This window comes from Alosa alosa, chromosome 3, assembly GCF_017589495.1.
Source record: "Alosa alosa isolate M-15738 ecotype Scorff River chromosome 3, AALO_Geno_1.1, whole genome shotgun sequence".
Classification (NCBI taxonomy): Eukaryota; Metazoa; Chordata; class Actinopteri; order Clupeiformes; family Clupeidae; genus Alosa; species Alosa alosa.
In genome coordinates, this window is record NC_063191.1 from 18,766,707 (window position 1) to 18,786,454 (window position 19,748).

At 39.5% G+C, this 19,748-nt stretch overlaps 2 protein-coding genes across 6 annotated transcripts; both read left to right on the plus strand.

Annotated features, from left to right (window-relative positions):
- The first annotated feature begins 350 nt into the window (after positions 1-350).
- On the plus strand, positions 351-4,525 carry hnmt (histamine N-methyltransferase). Of its 2 annotated transcripts, none has more exons than XM_048239802.1 (7): positions 351-473; positions 1,039-1,185; positions 2,194-2,246; positions 2,981-3,088; positions 3,274-3,404; positions 3,497-3,590; positions 3,692-4,525. In XM_048239802.1, the coding sequence occupies exons 2-7, from the start codon at positions 1,049-1,051 to the stop codon at positions 4,045-4,047; spliced, it is 879 nt and encodes a 292-aa protein (XP_048095759.1). In that variant the 5' UTR covers positions 351-473; positions 1,039-1,048; the 3' UTR covers positions 4,048-4,525. The 2 variants fall into 2 exon arrangements, with proteins under 2 accessions (XP_048095759.1, XP_048095760.1); XM_048239803.1 differs by having other exon boundaries at positions 377-439.
- Positions 4,526-5,380: 855 nt separating this feature from the next.
- LOC125292487 (histamine N-methyltransferase-like) lies at positions 5,381-16,017 on the plus strand. Of its 4 annotated transcripts, XM_048239804.1 has the most exons (11): positions 6,657-6,688; positions 7,349-7,408; positions 8,267-8,311; positions 8,489-8,527; positions 9,339-9,368; positions 9,558-9,732; positions 10,603-10,655; positions 13,685-13,792; positions 13,954-14,084; positions 14,285-14,378; positions 15,030-16,017. In XM_048239804.1, exons 6-11 carry the CDS (start codon positions 9,599-9,601, stop codon positions 15,380-15,382), a joined length of 873 nt encoding a protein of 290 aa, XP_048095761.1. In that variant the 5' UTR covers positions 6,657-6,688; positions 7,349-7,408; positions 8,267-8,311; positions 8,489-8,527; positions 9,339-9,368; positions 9,558-9,598; the 3' UTR covers positions 15,383-16,017. The 4 variants fall into 4 exon arrangements, with proteins under 4 accessions (XP_048095763.1, XP_048095761.1, XP_048095762.1 ...); XM_048239805.1 differs by lacking the exon at positions 9,339-9,368; XM_048239806.1 differs by lacking the exons at positions 6,657-6,688; positions 7,349-7,408; positions 8,267-8,311; positions 8,489-8,527; positions 9,339-9,368 and adding an exon at positions 5,381-5,405.
- Positions 16,018-19,748: the final 3,731 nt, after the last annotated feature.

A 19,748-nucleotide genomic window follows, 5' to 3' on the forward strand; every position in this document is an offset into this window, starting at 1 on the left:
AAATGTCTATGTGGGAGCTGTCAAATGTCAAAGTGCAATGTTGTTTGGAACTGTAGAAGAGGTATAAAAATAGCATTTTGTAGCATCGAAATAATATGCCCTTCTCACTTCCACGCTAACGAGCTTTGACTAAAAAACGGTAACATCGAACTTTCTCAAAACACATCCGAATGACATGATTTGGATGTCAACTCAACGTACTCCCAATCATCCGTAAATCGATCTAAAGTGCATTTTACTCCGGATAATTCCTTTAAATTTGTCTGATAAACAAACTAGGTTACTGCCTCTTTAAGGACGGTCATCCAAGAAAAGGGAGGTGTCTGAATTGAAGCTTGAAAGAACGTGGTAGGCTACTGAAGATTTCCTCGTGTTGACACCTTGTCAGACGCTTTCGGTTGTTGCTGCCTGCTCGTCTGACACTTGATAAGCCTACAGTGTACGTGCCCACCCAGCATTTAACAGAATTACAGGTACTTTCTACAACGAATAGCCTATAGCCTACCGGCGGATAATGACTAGGTCTACTATTGAAACTCGAATTTAGTCTAGGCTACTATAAAATAAATCACTCATTCCGTCACCTTTATTGTCGATCAGACGAACGCAAATGTTATTTCTAGCCTAATAATTACCTGCAGTCTGTCTGTCTTTCAAAAGACCTATCATTATTCGTCATCTGCAGTATATTTTATATTTAATGTGCTTTTGCACACACGTTAATACTACCACAGATTTGTGTCTAAAGCAGGAGTTGTGCATTTCAACACATGTATTCATAAAAATGGAGACTTGGGGCGAAGGTTAATAGGCAAATAAAACGCCCTATTATCACGATGGAGTCGTATAATTAACGTTACATCTTAATGATTTTCAACAGTCATGCAATCTGAAACAGCTGACGGCCTGGTGTAACATTTTAGGCTGATTGCCTTCAATTTTCCATCTGTATGGTTTAAGGTGTCAGTGTTTTTTTCTGTTGCTTTTAATAAGGAAATCATTATAATGGCCATGTTTTTCTTTTTTCATATCTTTTAGGAGGAATCAAATGGCATCACCCTTTCGAAGCTTGATAGAAGATGAGAATAGATACAACAAGTCATTCCAACTGTTTCTGGAGCGTTCCTCTGAACATCAGTGCATGCAAGAATTCATCCACGGGGTTTTGCCTGAGATCTTTACAAAGTAATGTGCTGTGTATCTTAGTTCCATTTTGCTGCATTAGGCTATCTTCAAATCAATTACACATGGATGTCTGGCCTATTTGAAGGATAATTGAGGCTACCTGATTACATATTGGTCACCGGTATGTCTTATATATGTGACCTGATGATGTGGAGTTACATACCACACTCCTCACATCTGCTTCTGTGGTCTTCTCTGACCCAGCTAGAGTGATTCGCCCGCCTATGTCTTCCAACAGGCCAGAGAACCATTGAAGCTTTCTAACATTGCCGGATCTCACTTCTGCCTGTATAATTTAACAGATATAGCACCTGCATTTGACCCCATTGTCATAGTCCAGATGAATATGGACATCAGTTGGACCTGAGCCACTGTTTAGTTTCAGCAGTCAGATTCAGGGTCAGTGTCCAAGGGTCCTTGTCAGGCAGGGTACAAGTCATATTATGTAAATCATATACAGCTGAATACCAAATAAACCCATGAAATAGACACAGCAATAGCAGCTCACTGGCTTCAGGAAGATCATCCCATAGGATGCCTTATCTCTGAGCATTAGGGCTTTACACACACCACTCTACTGCAGCCAGTGCTATAGACAGCAAGTCTTGTTATACTACCAGTAATTACAGTCAATACATATTCTGTTGGTTGCCAAAATCTGACCCTTGGCAAGAAACCCTCAGCTGTTCATTTTTAGTTAGAATTAGGATCAGAATGCTTTAAAGACGCATGTGTTATGTACACATATGTGATCTACACACATTTGGTCTGCTGCCAGATAAATATTATGATTTGGAGTCTATAGCAACTACATATTTGGAAAAGATCGATGGACATATACAGGAAAATAAAAGGGATTCATTCTTCCATTCTTCCATTCTTCTGTTGGCTAGGCTACAAGTTGGAGGGATAGTCCTCCATTGCTGTCATTACTTATGTATGCTATGATATCAGCATTGAACAAGTCCATATTATATTAGAATTAAAATGATCCCCTCTTCCCTCCAGAATTGGAAAAGGAAAAAGCAGTCTCAATGTCTTAGGTGTGGGCAGCGGAGCAGGTAAGTCCTGTTTATCTTTTATTTTACTATTGCTCGGAGAGCAAAGTCCAGATTTAAGAAGAGGGAATGTCACCAAATGTCTGTGCTCTACTAATTTCATCAGACATGCTTTAACATATGTCAGTGACTTCAATGAGAAGCTTACAACATACTCACAGTATACCAACTACGTGCTGAAACCTCCACATATAACAAATGTGTTAAAAACCCTCCAGAGTTGCGTCACCTTAGCAACACAATCAAAAGGGCTCTTAGAGACTGTGGTACATTGTGATGGTTCAACCACTGGCACTCTGTTCTCTGATCCTGTGCTGAAGTTCGCAATGGTCTGTCAGACTGTAGGGTCTTAAGTTAGATCTCATTTGATGAATGCACCTGACAAACCAGTTCTAAAAACCACAATGTTTTCAGCACAGGTTTCATAGTGTCTTATATCAGATAGAAATTTGGCATTAGGCCTTTAATTCAGGATTGATTGTACATAACTTTTGATTGCAATTGATGTTATAAGGATTGCTCACTTAGGCCAGAAATAAAAATGTTCCTCTGGACATAAATATTCCCCATATATGACTTCCGTTTTGCTGATGCATTGAAAATGACATCATCATTAAGGTGGTCAATCGTCACTGCTTTATGTGCAGCTTTTAGCATCCAGGGATGTTTTACTGACGTTAGAGGTACAGTAATTCTGCCAGCTGATTTTATAGCCCTCTGATGATGACTGTCTACAGGTCAGATGGACCTGCAGATGTTCTCTCAGATGCGTCTGAAGCTTCCGGGCATCACAGTAATCAATGAGGTGGTGGAGCCCAGTGGAGACATGCTCTTCAAGTACAAGGGTAATGAACAAAAGTAGACAGACTTTCTTTAAGACGTGTGCTTTTTGGCATAATGTTCAAGTTGATTGTCTTGTTTACATTGCTCTGCTTCTAATGGCTCCAAAGGAACTTGTTAACCAGGAAAATCCATATTTCTAGATTTATCCAATTCATCTTTTTCTAATCATGTTTTTGATGTTTGTCAGTGTTGGTACAAAAAACACCCAACCTTGAGTATATAAACTTCACATGGAATAAGATGACTGCATCTGAATTCGAGAGCCACTGGAAAGAGAGCAAGCTGGACAAGAAGTTTGACTTCATTCACATGATACAGGTTGTATGATATGGTCTGCCGGATCAGTGACCTGTTGTGACAAGCACCCAGTAATGTGTATTTGTTTTGCTGAAGAGGTCTCTCATCTGCAGATGCTGTATTACGTCAAAGATCCTGAAGCAACTGTCTCATTCTTTAGGAGTTTACTGAGTGAGAATGGGAAGCTTGTGATCATTCTAGTGGCTGGTGGGTCTTTCAGTTCACATTTCTATGCCACTGTACTGTGCGTCCTCAATGTCTTTGGAGAATATCATTGACTGATGTGGCTGATGGTGTGGTGATTACAGGCCAAAGCGGATGGGGAAGGCTCTGGAGGACGTACAGAGCCCAGCTCTGCAACACCGAGATCAGTCAGTGCGTCACCACCGGGGATATCAAAACCTTCCTGGATACCAAGGGCATTCCATACAAAAACTATGTGCTCCCGTCCCAAATGGACATCACCGAATGCTTCACAGAGGGTGATGAGAAGGGCCAGCTGCTACTGGACTTCCTGACCGAGGTCATTGACTTCAGTAAGAACGCCTCTCCAGAGCTCAGAGCAGGCGTGTTGGCTCTGCTGCGCCACCCTGACTGCAGCAAAGAGGAGGATGGGAAAGTCTTATTCAACAACAACCTTGAAGTGTTAGTCATGGATCCCTAGAGGCTTGTTGAAACAAACATGCCCTCTACCCCTTTAGATGTCCTAGACCAATTTCCAAATGTATCTTTTATAGTAATTTACACATCTATAGGGGAGGACTTTCATTTGCACACATCAGTCAATCGGACAAATGCTTTGATCATGATTACATATCACAGAAATGTTGTAAACAGGTTCATAGTGGTTACGCATTAGCTGACATCACTTGATAAACTCATATTTGACCGACACTTTTATGATTATTAGCTGCAGTCTTTTTAGGTCGAGGAGATTTGTTATTAACATAATCAAGAACCAGCCTCCAGATCACAAACTATTGTTTTATTTTTAAGCTTTTTATCTTGGCTTGTCACATGCTTATCAAATTGTTGGGCCTTTGATGGGTACAGGTTATACTTTTTGTATTCGTTGGGTTAAAACTTACACAAAGAACACCTATGCCCAACTCAAACAAAAATAAATCTTTCACTGTAATGTCTGTTCATTTGTGTTGAAGTGCACTGAATGAAGAAAAGCTCCCTGTTGTAACTTGTTGTATGTATGGATTGTGATTGAATTGTCAGTGAGGTGTGTTCAAATCTGCAAACATTTGCAAACAGGTTTCTGTTTGTCTTGAGTGTTTTGTGAAAAGTCTGAGTCTGTGGAGATAGTTCTCCACAAACATACAGTGGAGCTGGACGTGGGCTGGACGAAGTGTTACTGTGACAAAGAGCTGTTTACACCAAATCCTTCAAATTTAACTGTTCAGAGAAAACATGTTCGCCAGGAATGTTCACCACTGAACACACCTCTGGTCTTTACTTCATTGGTGTTGAGTATTCATTACGCATTTTAGCTTTGTCACATTGGTTATCAGTGACACAGAACTGTGGGAGGCAGCATTTTAGATAAAGTACCACCCACATGCCATATAATCTGTGAACACATTGACTTTGTATACAGCAGTACATAGGTGCAAACTCTTTGCCCCACCTGCATTCTGCCAACACCTAACACTACTCTACTTTTGATTAGGTCTGACCCCTAGCCTGACTGACACCAAATCAATTCTCAAATGAAAATAAGTCTAACACTCTGTTCACTTTCAATTCCCAAGGGACATAACCAGTTGGTGAAATTAAACGTAAATTGTACATTAGGCTCTTACAGAATCCTTTTGGAAGAACAGCAAGTTCTTGTTACTTTAAATGCAGTTACTTGCTCAATTTCAAATGAAATACATGGCTGTACCGTTTAATACTGATGCCATCATTGCAGCCATTGGCTATGTGCAAAGTGGTGTCAACTGTCTAGGCTATCAGAGTGGAATGGCAGTGGGAAATATCTATCCGAAGTTTCTCCCAGAAGAGCATGCCCCTGTAAGTTCTCATATTTTTACCCTACCTGATTTTACCCCTACCTTTTAGTTTTCATTGACATTTGTTCAAACATTTTCCTTCTGTGTGTGTAACATACCAGTAAATCATTACACAATGCTGTCCACAAACTACTGTGACCCTCTTCAACATGCTAAACTTGTTGACCTATGAACAGGTGCCTTGAAACAGTGTGGATACAAAATGTTTAAAATGCAGATTGAATTTAATCATACGGGACATAGAATCTCCATGTATTCATATACATTTCTTCTGACTAATAGTTTTATTCAACAGTTAATTTAAACAGTTCATTTTGTGTCCTCAGAACAAAAAGAAAAGGAGAGGAACCCATCAAAAACCTCCCTCTCAAAATAACTCACACTCTTAAAAGTGCTGGGTTATTTTTTATTAATCAGATACTGTATTCTATGACGCCTGTTGTGGTTAGAAAGTGCTTTAACGGGATGTGTTTTCAGCAAACGTTAGGTAGGTAGAAGCTAGCTAGTTAGCGTTAACGTTAGCTTGCCACTTCGCTGGCCATTGCAGGGAGTCATAGCAGAGGTGAAGTTCGCACTTCTTTTTTGAATCTGAGGGGACTAGAGGTGACTACATATTTTTGGCATTTACGCTCAATTTAAACAGAACAGAAACAGTAAAGCGGAACTTCAAAGCCGCACTCTGCCAAAATGCAGCCTAGGGTGTTTTTGGTAATGTATCTGAATCAAACTTTAGTTTAAAACCATAATTACGCCCATTTTAAGCTTCTATGAGTTGTCGCTTTGGGTGGGGTGGCCTTTTGAATGCACTACTATTTTGATACATGATCGTGTCAAAATCTGTATTTTAAAACACTAAGAAGGCTCAACACAACTTGAAACTTTGATCGAAGTATTATCAGTGTCTATACACATGAACTCGAGCATTGAGAACATTGTTCGTGGTACACATAGTTTACTAAAATGAAAGGGTTTGTTTTAAAATAGCTTAGCGATTTGATGCGATCAAGTAGTAGTGCTCCTATCATCAAAAGGCCATTTCACCTGAAAACGACAATGCAAGCTTAGAAGTGGCGCTTCGGACGTAATTTTGCTTTTTATGACATCCTCTACATTCACATTGCACAGTAGCCTAGATCACAATCTACATATTTGTCATATAATGTATTGATAACAAGGTCCTCAAATTGTCTATAAACTAATGCTCCGACATGATTATCTGTTCCACAGGCAATGTTCAGCCCCACTCATATTCCAGATCCTGCCCAGTTTACAGCTGCAACACAGGTACACAGTAAAACCTTGACCATCATCACCCTAGCATCTATAATTTGGTTCTTAGCTGAAGTTCACTTTGGTTTCAGTCATGTGAAGTTTGTCATCAGGAACACAATATATGAGCAGATAGATCTAACTAGCCTACTATTCAAACATGTCCTTACATACTGAAATCCACTGCTTCATCAATCCCTTATTTAATCAAATATATCCCTGTTTGTTCCCTACATTTACTATGTGTGTCTGTTTCATAGCCATGTACAGTTACTCCCAACAGCAGCAATTGTTTTTTACTGGATGTATTGTACAGCTCAGCTGTGCTGTTGCCGTTTTCGTTGCTGTGCTGCTCAATAATGGAATAATAACCATAATTTAGGTCAAAATTGAAATCACAATTATTTAGCCTAAACCAGGAGTTCTCAACATTTTCTATCCCATGGCCCACCTAGACATACTTGTAACAAAACAGGGCCTGGTAAATAACCTATTGTTAACATACTGTATGTGAATGTTAGCCTCTTATATTGACCTGGGTTAAGATGAGTTGCATGTGTGGCAATTACTCAGCCCACTGACTTTAGTTTATGTAATTGTGATAAACTTGACGTACTGTTCACTCCAATAATTTAGTTTTTCTTTATTTTCTAATGACACCGGATAATGACGAAGGACTGTTACAGCGACCTCCACACCACCCTCTTCCAGAGCTCCTTCAGAAGACTAACGATAGTAAGATATTTTACATGTAATGTATGTTATCATTTCATAGTGACAACTGTTAATTGGCAGAAGGAAGCCAAATATGAAGGGCTGGGCTCTCCTGAACGTAAGCTTTTAGCATGCAGATGGCTTAACACACTGACACAGGCACACACACACAAAATACACAGCACAGTCCTATTCAAAATGGAGAATGACAAAATTACAGAAAAAGTTTGAGAACCACAGGTGTGGGGTCACTTTCGTTTAGCTCTGTTAGTTGGACCTGGGTGATGCTGTTATTTGTATAACGGGCCCCTTTTTCTGTATTTCCTAGTGGCACAAGATGATTGGCAACAAGAGACACCCAGTGATGAGCTCTCCTGAATGTAAGTTAATTAACACGCAGACACAGAACAGAGTCTGTAAAAAGCAACTTTGTAAGCAATTAAAGCTGTGTCACTCACATACACTCATTTCTGGTTACATTACCTGTACAGTCTAGTCTGTTCTCCTGCAATCAAACTAGCTGTCTTAGTCTAAAACTACATACAGTCAAGTTAGTTTGACCCGAGAGCATGGTGGCTAGCTAGCAGGTATCTTTATATTAAAGACAATGTTTCTACTACTAGGCTGATAGAGATTCCACTTGGTAGTCACTAGAGTAGCTGGCTGCCTGTTTCGGTTTTAATTTTGGGTAGGAAGAAAAGTCTCTCTCTCTCTCTCTCTCTCTCTCTCTCTCTCTCATAGGCTAGGCTGTGCAGAGTCCAAAAAGGCTGCCCTCATTCATAATGTCATTCTGACTGAATCCGATATGATCTGACACTGATTACCTAAAAAAGAATCATTAATCTTTGTTTTAACCTTTTTTAATCTTTGTGTTTCAAGTGTCCCATCTGTCCCGTCCAGACCTTCCACACAGGATCCCTCAAAGTAAGACATATTTTAGTGTATGATGTGTTTCATGTGTTTATACTTTTTACTCTGTGTTATGGTAGGCTAGAGGCTGAGAGAGGGTAGTCACTAGAGTAGCTGGCTGCCTGTTTCGGACAAGACAAATTTCATCCATTGTATTTTTGTTAACACGTATATTTTTTCTGTTTTCCACAGGTCAAAGATTTCCCAGATCAGCTCCTGCAGGATGCACAGGTATTTTGGACAAGTTCTCTCTACTGTTGTCACTACACTACTGTATTATGAGCATTGCTAGTTAATTTTTTTTTTTTTTTTTTTTTTTAAAACGTTTTTTAGATTTTAGTAAAAATTGTTGTTCAAAATGAAATGAAACAGTGTTTGAATGAAATGAAACAGTGTTTTTTACTTTTGTACTGTAGCCCATTGTGGCAATCAATAAAAAATATAAAAATTAATATAATGTATTCTCCTATGTCTATTTCAGCTGATTTTTTCAGCCCTATTTCACCTTGATGTACATAAGTAAAATAAAGTAAAGAAATATGTTTTTGGAAATCCATAAGCAAAAAAACAGAACACCCAATAGTGGGTCAAATATATAACCCAACAGAGAGGTAAATATGAACCAGTAATGGGCTGGTAGGTCATATCCATTTTTTCTGGGTTATTTTGACCCATCATGTTAGTAAGAATGACCCATAGTTGGTTTGATAAAAGTAACCCAATTTAGAGTTAAAGTCACCAACCCAATGGATTATGTTATTTTAACCCAACATGAGGTCGGTCCAATAGTGACCCAGGTACCTGGGCTAGGAATAACCCAATTTGGGTTGTTTCCAACCCAGCATTTTTAAGAGTGCAAGATTCCAAGTAAGAACACATGTGAGATATGACAAATAGAGCTTCCAAAGCATATCTATGGAGATGGTAAAAGGAGCTGGGGCTGATTGAATGCTGGTCCCTCTTATGGGCTCTTTGTGTAGCCTGTTATGTAATGAGGACACTCCCCCTACCACTTCATTTATGTATAGGCTCTTTCCACCAGCGTGCACATTTCAATCCAGCAAAACCAAAGGTAAAGAACCCAATATTGTCTTACTTTTGCATTTAGTCAAAACTTTGCATATTTTGTATCACTAAGTAGATACTGGAGGTACTGAACAACTTTTGCCAGACACATGTTGAGAGAAAGCTGAAACAAACAGAACATTGCAGCAGAGATTTCAATTTGTTCTCCACGTGTTGGATGTGTTTACCCCTCTAGAGGCGACTACTCATCACCACGCCACATAATCACTACTCATCATGGCAACCACAACAACCCAGGCTGGCTATGAAGGTGACTACGTGCAAAGATTTCAGTTTTTCCTCCAGCATTCGGGGGAGCACATGGTCATGCGAGAGTTCATGGACAAAGTTCTCCCTGGTGAATTTGTAAGGTGGGAAATGGCTTCGATGTGCAAACATGCTTCAATGTAGTGCTTACAAATGTTGAATGTTCTCATACTGTACCTACATGGATTGTCCGAATTATGAATGTGCTCTTAAGGTTTATCTATAAACATGAAGATCATGAAGTACCACACTCAGGAAATGCATGGATGGGGAGGGAGGAGTAAAATACTGAAATCTCAGACTCAAGTAACATTACTCTGTTGAAATATAACATAAGCATAATGTTTGAAAAGCAGACTTTGCCATATAATGGCATGATTTTCGCTCAGCAGCTCAGACTGCTCTTTTCCACATTTATGACCTTCAATGCAAAAGAATGCAAGACAGTATTGTGAAATAGTATTTCTAGAATGCTATCTAATCTACACTTAACCATAATCAAATATATTCCAATGAAAGTGGCTTCAATTCCATGTGTGCAGGACTGTAAGTCCCTGAAACTGTTTAAAAATAATACTGGTAACAGGTCAAAGTTCATTCATATGTAACGCTTAATGTATTTTAAGAAAGTTCATGGGTTCTAATGTAAACTAATAAGAGATAATGGACGACACACAGGGTTCGGGTATTAGAAGTTAATGCACGTTCAAGGTGGTAATGCAGCCACAACACAAAATGGAAGTAGTTCACAAAAGGATACTGCAAGGGAGACTCCTGCCTAAAACACTTTATGAAGTGTAATGAAACTATATAATGAAACTGCTTTAAATGATATCGGCAAGGGTGTTTACAGTAAATTGACTTTTTATGTGATGTGTGAACGTGGCAAGCATACATAGGATGACATACAATGCTTAAGACACATTTGGGACATTATTCTGGGGAAAAAATCAACAGGATTTTATGTGTTTTAGAATTGGAGAGGGGAAATCAGATCTGAACTTTCTTGGCGTTGGAAGTGGCCAAGGTAAGTTGACTCTGAGGAAAATCCTTTTAGGCAAGTCCCTCCATTCGGCGGTCATATTGCAACGCTTTTTGGGCACTTATCAGGCATCTATTTCCGCAGAAATGTGCGTGCGCAAGGCTTTACGACACCAATCTTGCTCCGAGATCATAACACATGATTGGCACGATGTCTTCACAACACACCACATTATTGGCTCAATGTATTCACAACACAGCACATGATTGGCTCAATGCATTCACATGTCAATGTTTTGCTGCGGAAGGGGTGTGATATGCGTAGACAACTGCCATATCGGCGTTACAAACTAACCCCATGCATTTCTATGGAGGATTTTTTGAGTACTGTGTCTCCTCATTAGAACGTCTCTGCTCTGAGTTCCTTGTGCTCATTCCTTGTTATTTGTCTCCATCTGCTGCCCATTCCTGATCCCTCCACATTTTGTCCTGCTTGAATGGCAGCATTTGTCATGTTTATGGTTATGGTTATGTTTATGGTTATGGCTCTTAGCAAACACTAACAATAACAATAACATCATCATTAAAATTAAAAGTTTAAAGTAAAATTGTATTGCCACAATTAAAAATAAACAGTATTGGACTACAAATTCTAAAATTTCCCTCGGGATGAATAAAGTATCTATCTATCTATCTATCTATCTATCTATCTATCTATCTAATGCAACAGAATAACAATAGCAAACCATTATGATAACAGTAACAATAAACGGTAACACTTTATTTTAATGTGTCGCTATTACAGTGTACCTACCTAATTAGGTACAGTGGTACAACCTGTGTAACAACATGTACTATCAGGTACTATCATTGTACTTGCATTATGTATTTGTGGGTACCTACATATAGTTGTTACATGTAATACTGAGTGCTTTTACAAAACGTTGCCAATTTGCCTACATTTTCATCAGAGGCAAAGAGCTGACCTGAGACCTGCTGGATGGGGTAAATCTGCCAATGATAGATTTGATATACAAACCATTCTTAGCTCCAGTCAAGGCCTCATTATCTTCAGTGTACATGTAACAGCTGTGCTGCTACAACCTTGTTACTCTTTGATACAGTGGAATAAACCTATTAAGTGTACCAGTTAATTACTTACATGTACATATGACATGTATGTTATGTCTTCGATGTCTTGGAACAGGTCTACTAATTCACATGTACTGTGTGGTGTAACAGCAGACACGTTTCAACACATCAATTACAGGATGCATGACATCATTGACAGGATGTATATAATATGTACATGTAACTACTTAACTGGTACACTTTATTTTAATGGGTTTATTCCACTGTATCAAAAGAGTAATAAATGTGTACCAACACAGTTGATACATGCACTACAGTATGTAGGGTAATGGCAGACATGTTCCAAGACACCAATGACACAACATACATGTAATATGTAATTGTAAGTACTTAACTGGTACACTTCATTTTAATGGGTTTATGCCACTGTATCAAAGAGCAATAAGTGTGTACCAACACAGCTGATATATGTACTATGTAGTGAATTAGTAGACCTGTTCCAAGACATCGAAGACACAACATACATGTCACATGTAAGTAATTAACTGGTACACTTAATAGGTTTATTCCACTGTATCAAAGAGTAACAAGGTTGTAGCAGCACAGCTGTTACATGTACTGAAGACAATGAGGCCTTGACTGGAGCTAAGAATGGTTTGTATATCAAATCTATCATGGGCAGATTTACCCCATCCAGCAGGTCTCAGGTCAGCTCTTTGCCTCTGATGAAAATTTAGGCAAATTGGCAAAGTTTTGTAAAAGCACTCAGTATTACAATGTAACAACTATATGTAGGTACTCACAAACACATAATGCAAGTACAATGATAGTACATTACCTGATAGTACATGTTGTTACACAGGTTGTACCACTGTACCTAATTAGGTAGGTACACTGTAACAGCGACACATTAAAATAAAGTGTTACCCAATAAACATACACAAACCATGACTGTATGGAGAATTAATTAGCTACAAGGTCTCAAAGACGATCACAGATGACTCTTGATGACACTTAGTGGAAGTCAGACACAGAAGACACTCATCAGTGGACTGTAGTGGACGAGAAGGGGAATAAAGATAGTACATAGAATTAAGATACAGTAACAAGGTGCAGATCCAGTAAGTGTCCTTTAGACCAAAGTGAGGAATCTGAATTTAATTCTGGATGACATAGGAAGCCAAAGAAGAGTGACTAATAGAGCCAGCTAACTTATAAGCCAGCCAGTCCTGTTGGAAATGACCATGGGCTGCACAAAAAGTTGTGTGGCATATTGTCTGAGATAAGGTCTGATCCTCTGAATATTGTGCAGTACAAACAACATGACTTTGTGACTGAGGCTACATGCTCAGAGACATTTCATTGGTAATCAATTATGACACTTGAGTTATGCACAGTTTTAGCCAGGGTCATGAAGATGAGCTAAACTGGATGCTGATACTGTATATTAAGAGCTAAATTAGCTGGGAATACCAGAAGCTCATTTTTGGAGAGATTGAGCTGAGAAGGTGTTGAGCTTTCATCCAGACTGAAACTTCCCTGAGGCATGCAGAAATCATGGAGTCATCTGGTGGGAAAGACAGGTAAAGTTGAGAGTTACCTAACAGTGAAAGGCAAATCTATGGGAGAGAATAAGCACATTCGTAAAACCTGCTAATATGGCCTAGTTCAGAGATCAGATCAGAGAAATCAGAACTTTCAGAAGTCTAGTTCAATAGTTCTTCATATCAGCTGAATTGAGTGTACTTTTCTTGAGAAAAGGTCCAACCCTTGCCTGTTTGACATCAATATTTAATTCAAATCATATATTGATATAAAATATTGCATGCAAAATCAATGTAAGTTGTATTCTGAATTACATACAACTATGAAGAATCAATGTCAACCTGTATTAGATACAGAATTGTGGTCAGTATCAAATCTTTATCACATACAGATGTGTGCAGAATCAATTTTTTTTTTTAAAAAGTTTGTTTTCACCAGGTGAAATGGACTCTCACATGCTTGGTATCCTGCAGTCCAGGTTACCCAAGACTCCAATCAGCGCTCACATTGTGGAACCAAGCATTGCACTCATTGAAAACTTTAAAGGTGATACCGCTGCCATGATCCCCACCGCCATCTCCAAGCTAAATCTAAATGAGATTATTAACTAAATCTATATGAGATTATTATTATTAGATTCTCCAAGTAAATTGATGAAATTTAGCTGAAAACATTGAGTTACCAAATACTGTATGACTCCCTTGCAGCTTCAGTGGCTAAGGCCTCCAACCTCCAAAAGATTAAATTCACCTGGAATGCTTTATCATGCGCTGAATATGAGAAACAAGTTAAAGACACCAAAGACACAAACAGATTTGACTTCATGAACATGATTCAGGTAAAGTTATTGTATTATGACAGTTGATGATTTATTCATACACCATCATACATCAGTGATATCAAACCGTGTGATATCAGACCGTGATATAGTGATGTGGGGATTAAAATGTCAACTATGTAAGAGACACACATTTTGTCCATGACAGGTCAACTTGTATGTTTATAACTCATTCATCTGAACCTATTCACCCTCTGCAGATGCTATACTACATGGATGATTATGTTGCTGTCATCAAGTTTTTCCACAGCCTGTTGAGAGAGAAGGGAAGACTCATGATCATTCATGAAGCAGGTAGACCACAAACAACCATGGCCCTCTCAGGTCAAACAGGCCACAAGACAGTGAAACAAAACCATATTACAGTAATACAGTATTAACTGCCCCTGTGTATTAACTTCATAGCTGAAGAAATTCAGCAAAATCAATGTATATGCCATGGCTAATAGTTGGGAAATTATGGTATCGGCCTGCTACTGCTGTGTTTATGCCGTCTCACCCCATACAGCTTCAGTCTCACTGTCTCACCCCACACACCCGCTGTCTCACCCCACACACCCGCACACAGTCTCACCCCACACACCCTCAGTCTCACTGTCTCCCCCCACACACCCTCTCACTGTCTCACCACACACCCTCAGTCTCACTGTCTCACCCCACACACCCTCAGTCTCACTATCTCACCCCACACACCCTCTCACTGTCTCACCCCACACACTGTCTCACCCCACACACCCTCAGTCTCACTGTCTCCCCCCACACACCCTCTCACTCACCCTCTCACTGTCTCACCCCACACACCCTCAGTCTCACTGTCTCACCCCACACACCCTCTCACTGTCTCACCCCACACACCCTCAGTCTCACTGTCTCACCCCACACACCCTCTCACTGTCTCACCCCACACACCCTCAGTCTCACTGTCGTATCTTCACTCCTATTTAGCTGGCAGCGGTTGGGGTACTCTATGGAGTACCTTCACAAATGATCTCTGCACAAAGTCTGTCACCAAGTACATTTCTGACGCTGACATCAAAGGCGAGCTAGACAAGCTGGGTCTGAAGTATGAGGAGCACAGCATCCCCAACACCATGGACATCACCGAGTGCTTCGTCGAGGGCAGTAAAGTGGGAGCGATGCTGCTGGACTTCATGACTGACCAGGATAGCTTTGAAAAGGCCTTCAGCCCAGAGATGAAAGCAAAGATTCTGGATATGCTCCGCAACAAGTGCTGCACACTAAAGAACGAGCGTCTGCTGTTCGACTGCAGCCTGACCTGTTTGCTCATACATGCTTAACACTACTTACACTCTCTTTCCTGCTCTACCACATAATACTAGTGCAGATGACAGACATGTTATGTGTAGTTTCAGCATAATGGCACAATCTACATATATTTCTGTCATCTCTATATGTCTGTTTCTTGTTTCAAAGGCTTTTAGATTTCTATATTTTTTGTAATTCTTTAGGCGTGATGTGAAAAAAAAATGTTTGCTCTTTTAAAATGTCTTCTTGCAGTAAATAGATGTACTGGTGTCCATTACACAGTGCTGCAGTATTTTGCATCTACACCAGAAGATGGCGCTCTTGTCTGTTACACTCTAAATGAAGTAGCGCGTCCACTTACGGGGAATGTGGCCAGCAGACCAGACACTGAATATGATATCTTACAATAAATAGCATTTATATGATGCTCATCAGCAAATTGATAGCCTAATTAGCCGAGTTGCATGGTCAATCAGCTCAAATTATTTGACTGCTGTGAAAAGTCATTTTCAATTTGAGCATTAAAATATGGATTTGTACTGGAATTGTTGTGTAATTTCAGACTGATGACTACAGAGGATGCATAATAGGTTATCTTCATTTACATCGATGTGCTCTTGTCAACCCTAAACTGAACACAGGCACCAATAAATTCTTCCCAACTTTTGACAGCCTCAAGGGTGAGTCAGTATCCCTACTGAAATCTCCACGACGACTTCTGTCAGTCTTTTTCTCCTAAGCCATGTTAGGGGTTCATCTGAACCATGCCTTCTGCTATCAGAAAGTGACAGAGTATTTGTCACTGAGATAATAAGCCTCACGGCTATGTAGAAAACAGATGCGATGAAGACTCCATCTTTACAGTGTTACATTCCCCAAGGCTCGAGCTGCTTGGAACACCCTAATATAAACAAAACTCCACTGCACCACAGAGTTCACAGGCCCTTTATGTGCCAGTTCAACTGCAGCTTTAGGTGCTTAGAGGAGCTGACATGTTTTGAAAGCCTTAGTTGCATGAACCATGCAGATAAATTTGCTCTGGTTACTTGGGTAAACACCGGGTGGCATTTCACCCTCAACCAGGGACTTAAATAACTAGTTTCCTGTCCCTGTCTACAGCAGGTAGTGTCTGTCACTGACGCTAACTGCGAGAGAAAGACTAGTATAGTATAGTATAGTATATATACTTTTATACTACGTAAGTAAACAGCCAGCACAATTACTATAGATTTGAATGGTGCTGAAGTCAGTTTTAGAGTGTGTATGCTTTGTGGATATGCACTCCATTTAAGCCCACACCTCTTTCAGCCAAAACATAGGCAATATCCACCTGATTACAGAAGCCTCTTTAATGCAAACAAAACACAGAATGTTTTATGGACCCAATGAATGAATTATCATAAGTATTAGTTTAACATATTTTGAATGGCACACTTCATCCATACATACTGTGATTGATAAGGTTCTACTTTCTTTCATTCTTTCATTCCATTCTCTTCATTCCTATACTCCTGTTCTCTTTTATTTTTTATTAAATATGATCCATCTCTCGTGCCTGGACAGTGCCTGAGCCGACAGCTCTAAGTCAAAGTTAGTACCTGCCGTTTTTCACGCTGCCCACACCTCGCAGAAGGTGAATAAAAGCCTTTCCCATTAGGGGCGCGTTCAGCGCTCTCTTGCTCTCTCTCCCTGGCCTTCTGCCGCTATCAATCATAGCCTCTTATCACCCATCATGTCAGAGTGTAGACCTCTCCGAGACTTCGGCAGGACATAAACTCGCCCCTTTAATGTATCAAACAGGCTTTAATGGGCAGAAGCTGAAGCGCGACCTTGAAATATGGCCCTGATACAAAATCCCCCGAATGGCTGGTCTCTTCAGCATTTTCTTCATCTTCTACTTCATTCCCTTCTTCTTTCACTTATTCCTCTAGTCTTGGGCAGTAAGTACTTAGCACAATGGAACGCAGCTATTAAAAAAGACACTTAAAATATATTTCATTCATTAGAGTTTTTCCTTGAAGTATTGCAAAATCCATCTGAAAACAGACTCCCTTGATTCCAGAGCCAACAACTTTAATAATGGTTGTAGCCTAAGTGTTTTACTGAATGATAGCCATACTGAATGATTGCTACTGTTTTACCACACTGATAATTAACTAAAGAAATCACAGAAGAATGATTTAATAGCATTGCCACCTGAAAATCTAAACCAGTACACAAATCTATATGTTTCACATCAATGTGCGCATATGTGAATGTGTGGACATATGATATAGTGTACTAAGGCTATCTTTAACTGGTTTAATTACAGTGCTTTGATTGACACTCCAAACCTTTACCCTGTCTTTAAGCAGACAGTTTTAGGCCTAAATCACTCAGACAGTGAGTGACAAGTACAACTCTGTATCTGTCCACCTCCTCCCCAGTGAGGCGTAACTAACTGTACATTTTGAAACAATGAGAGGTTTCTTCAACTGTAATGCAGTAGTAATGCAACTGTAAACAAGATGCATTAGGAAAATTGCTTGCATCAATTGGATGTGTAAAGCAGAGCCATTACATTGTCATGGACATTTGATAAGTGGCTTCTTGATCGTGGTTATCATTTACAGTAGTCTATGGAAACGGTGGTAGGGATGCTCATTATGTTGGGCCTGATCAGGTATTGGGTTTAAATATAGTCCCCACCAATTGTTCTCTTGCCATCTCAGTTCTGTTAAAATGAGAGAAATCATAATTTATTCTGAGGCTGACAAAAGCTTAAATCAATTATTCTGTTGCAAAGTAGACCAGTCATGGGGTTGAAATATGATGCCATCCACACAAAGTGAAAATCTAGATTAGCTTCACCTACTTCATTAATCTCATCCAATCCATGGGAGCCACTCAATTCAAGATGTATGCACTTGTCTGATTAGATGTGGGAGATTAGAAGAGATGGCAGTGATTTACGGTCTGTTAATGATATTATTATGGGTTATAAACGTATTACACATGCCACATATTTAATCTCTAGCAATGAAAAGAAGCCATTATGGAAATTCTATTAATTGCCCCGATTCATGGCTTGATCCATGACTTGGAATTGAATACGCCTCTAAAAAAATAATCAAATCTTATTTTGGTTCTACTTTGGCAGGGATGAATCCTCCACTTTTTGTGAAGAGATGCCGTTGCAACCCTCAGCAAAAAAAAAAAAAAAAAAATGAGAGAGAAAGAAATGAAAGCAATGAGTGATGAATTTGAGCTAAGTTAATTAGAGAGAACAACACGCTAAACTCTCCAGGCAAACCTGCCTCTGTGTCTTCTTAATTAGGAGTGATGTCAGATGTTCACTATGTCAATACTGAAGGCCAGAGGGTTTCTTTAATCATGCTTTATGAATCACGACCCAGAAAATGCCAACGTGATTCTAATAATTTATTGCTATACTGTACAGGTATCAATCATCCAATAGTTTCCTCAAGCTGAAGGAGGTTTCCGAAGTGTCAGCACTGTTGTCATTTCATTTTTAACTGCCAATATTTTTGCAGGCGCTTCATTTGTTTAATAGGTAGAATTCAAAAAGGGGGCAGATGGCATTTACATACTAATTATACTGGGGGAATATCTGTCCAAAGAGAACAGCGCATGAAACCTGGAGTCCTGATTCCATGCAGTGGATAGAAGGATAGCTTATATTTTATTAAAGAAGTTATGTTTTAACTTTGGTAATATTAAAAATCCATTCCCGGCACAGATCCATTCAGTGGATGTTAAATCTTTTTCTCTCTCGTGGGAGAGTGTTCAATTGTGCATGCAAAATGAAGTTTCCAATTTAATGCACTATTTAAAAGCAGGGGTCTCTGGAGTGACCCTGTGCCTTAATAACGTGTAATAAAGTTCCCCCGGTTCACTCGGCATTCAGCTGCTGTGGGCCTTGCAGAGGCAGGATGGAAAAAGAAAGTCCCCTGCAGAATACTGAAGCTCTCCATTAAGTTGTCAAATGACGTTGTTTTTGAAAGTTTAAAGCCTATTTATAATTGTCTGGAGAATATGTTTCCAAACACAGTCACCAGGCTTCAGAAGGTTATTCTCACAGGTGCAGGCTGTGTTTTCTTATCTCATTCACAAAACTCCCACATTCACAGCATGCACAAATAGTTATTGTTTGGGTGACAATAACTTTCCCCGACAACAGGTTTTAAGGGGAATTAGGCAGTCTTACTTACTTGTGTACTTACAATTTCAACACTGTCTTTGGATTGTGTTGGATACTTATATATACATGTATGTGAGTTTAACCTCCTGCAGGCTGATTGAATGGACTCATCACAGTTATTCATAAATCAAAAGTGCTTTTTCTACCCTGTGCCTCATCAGACTGCCTCTAATCATTCCTCCTCTTACCCAGGTCAA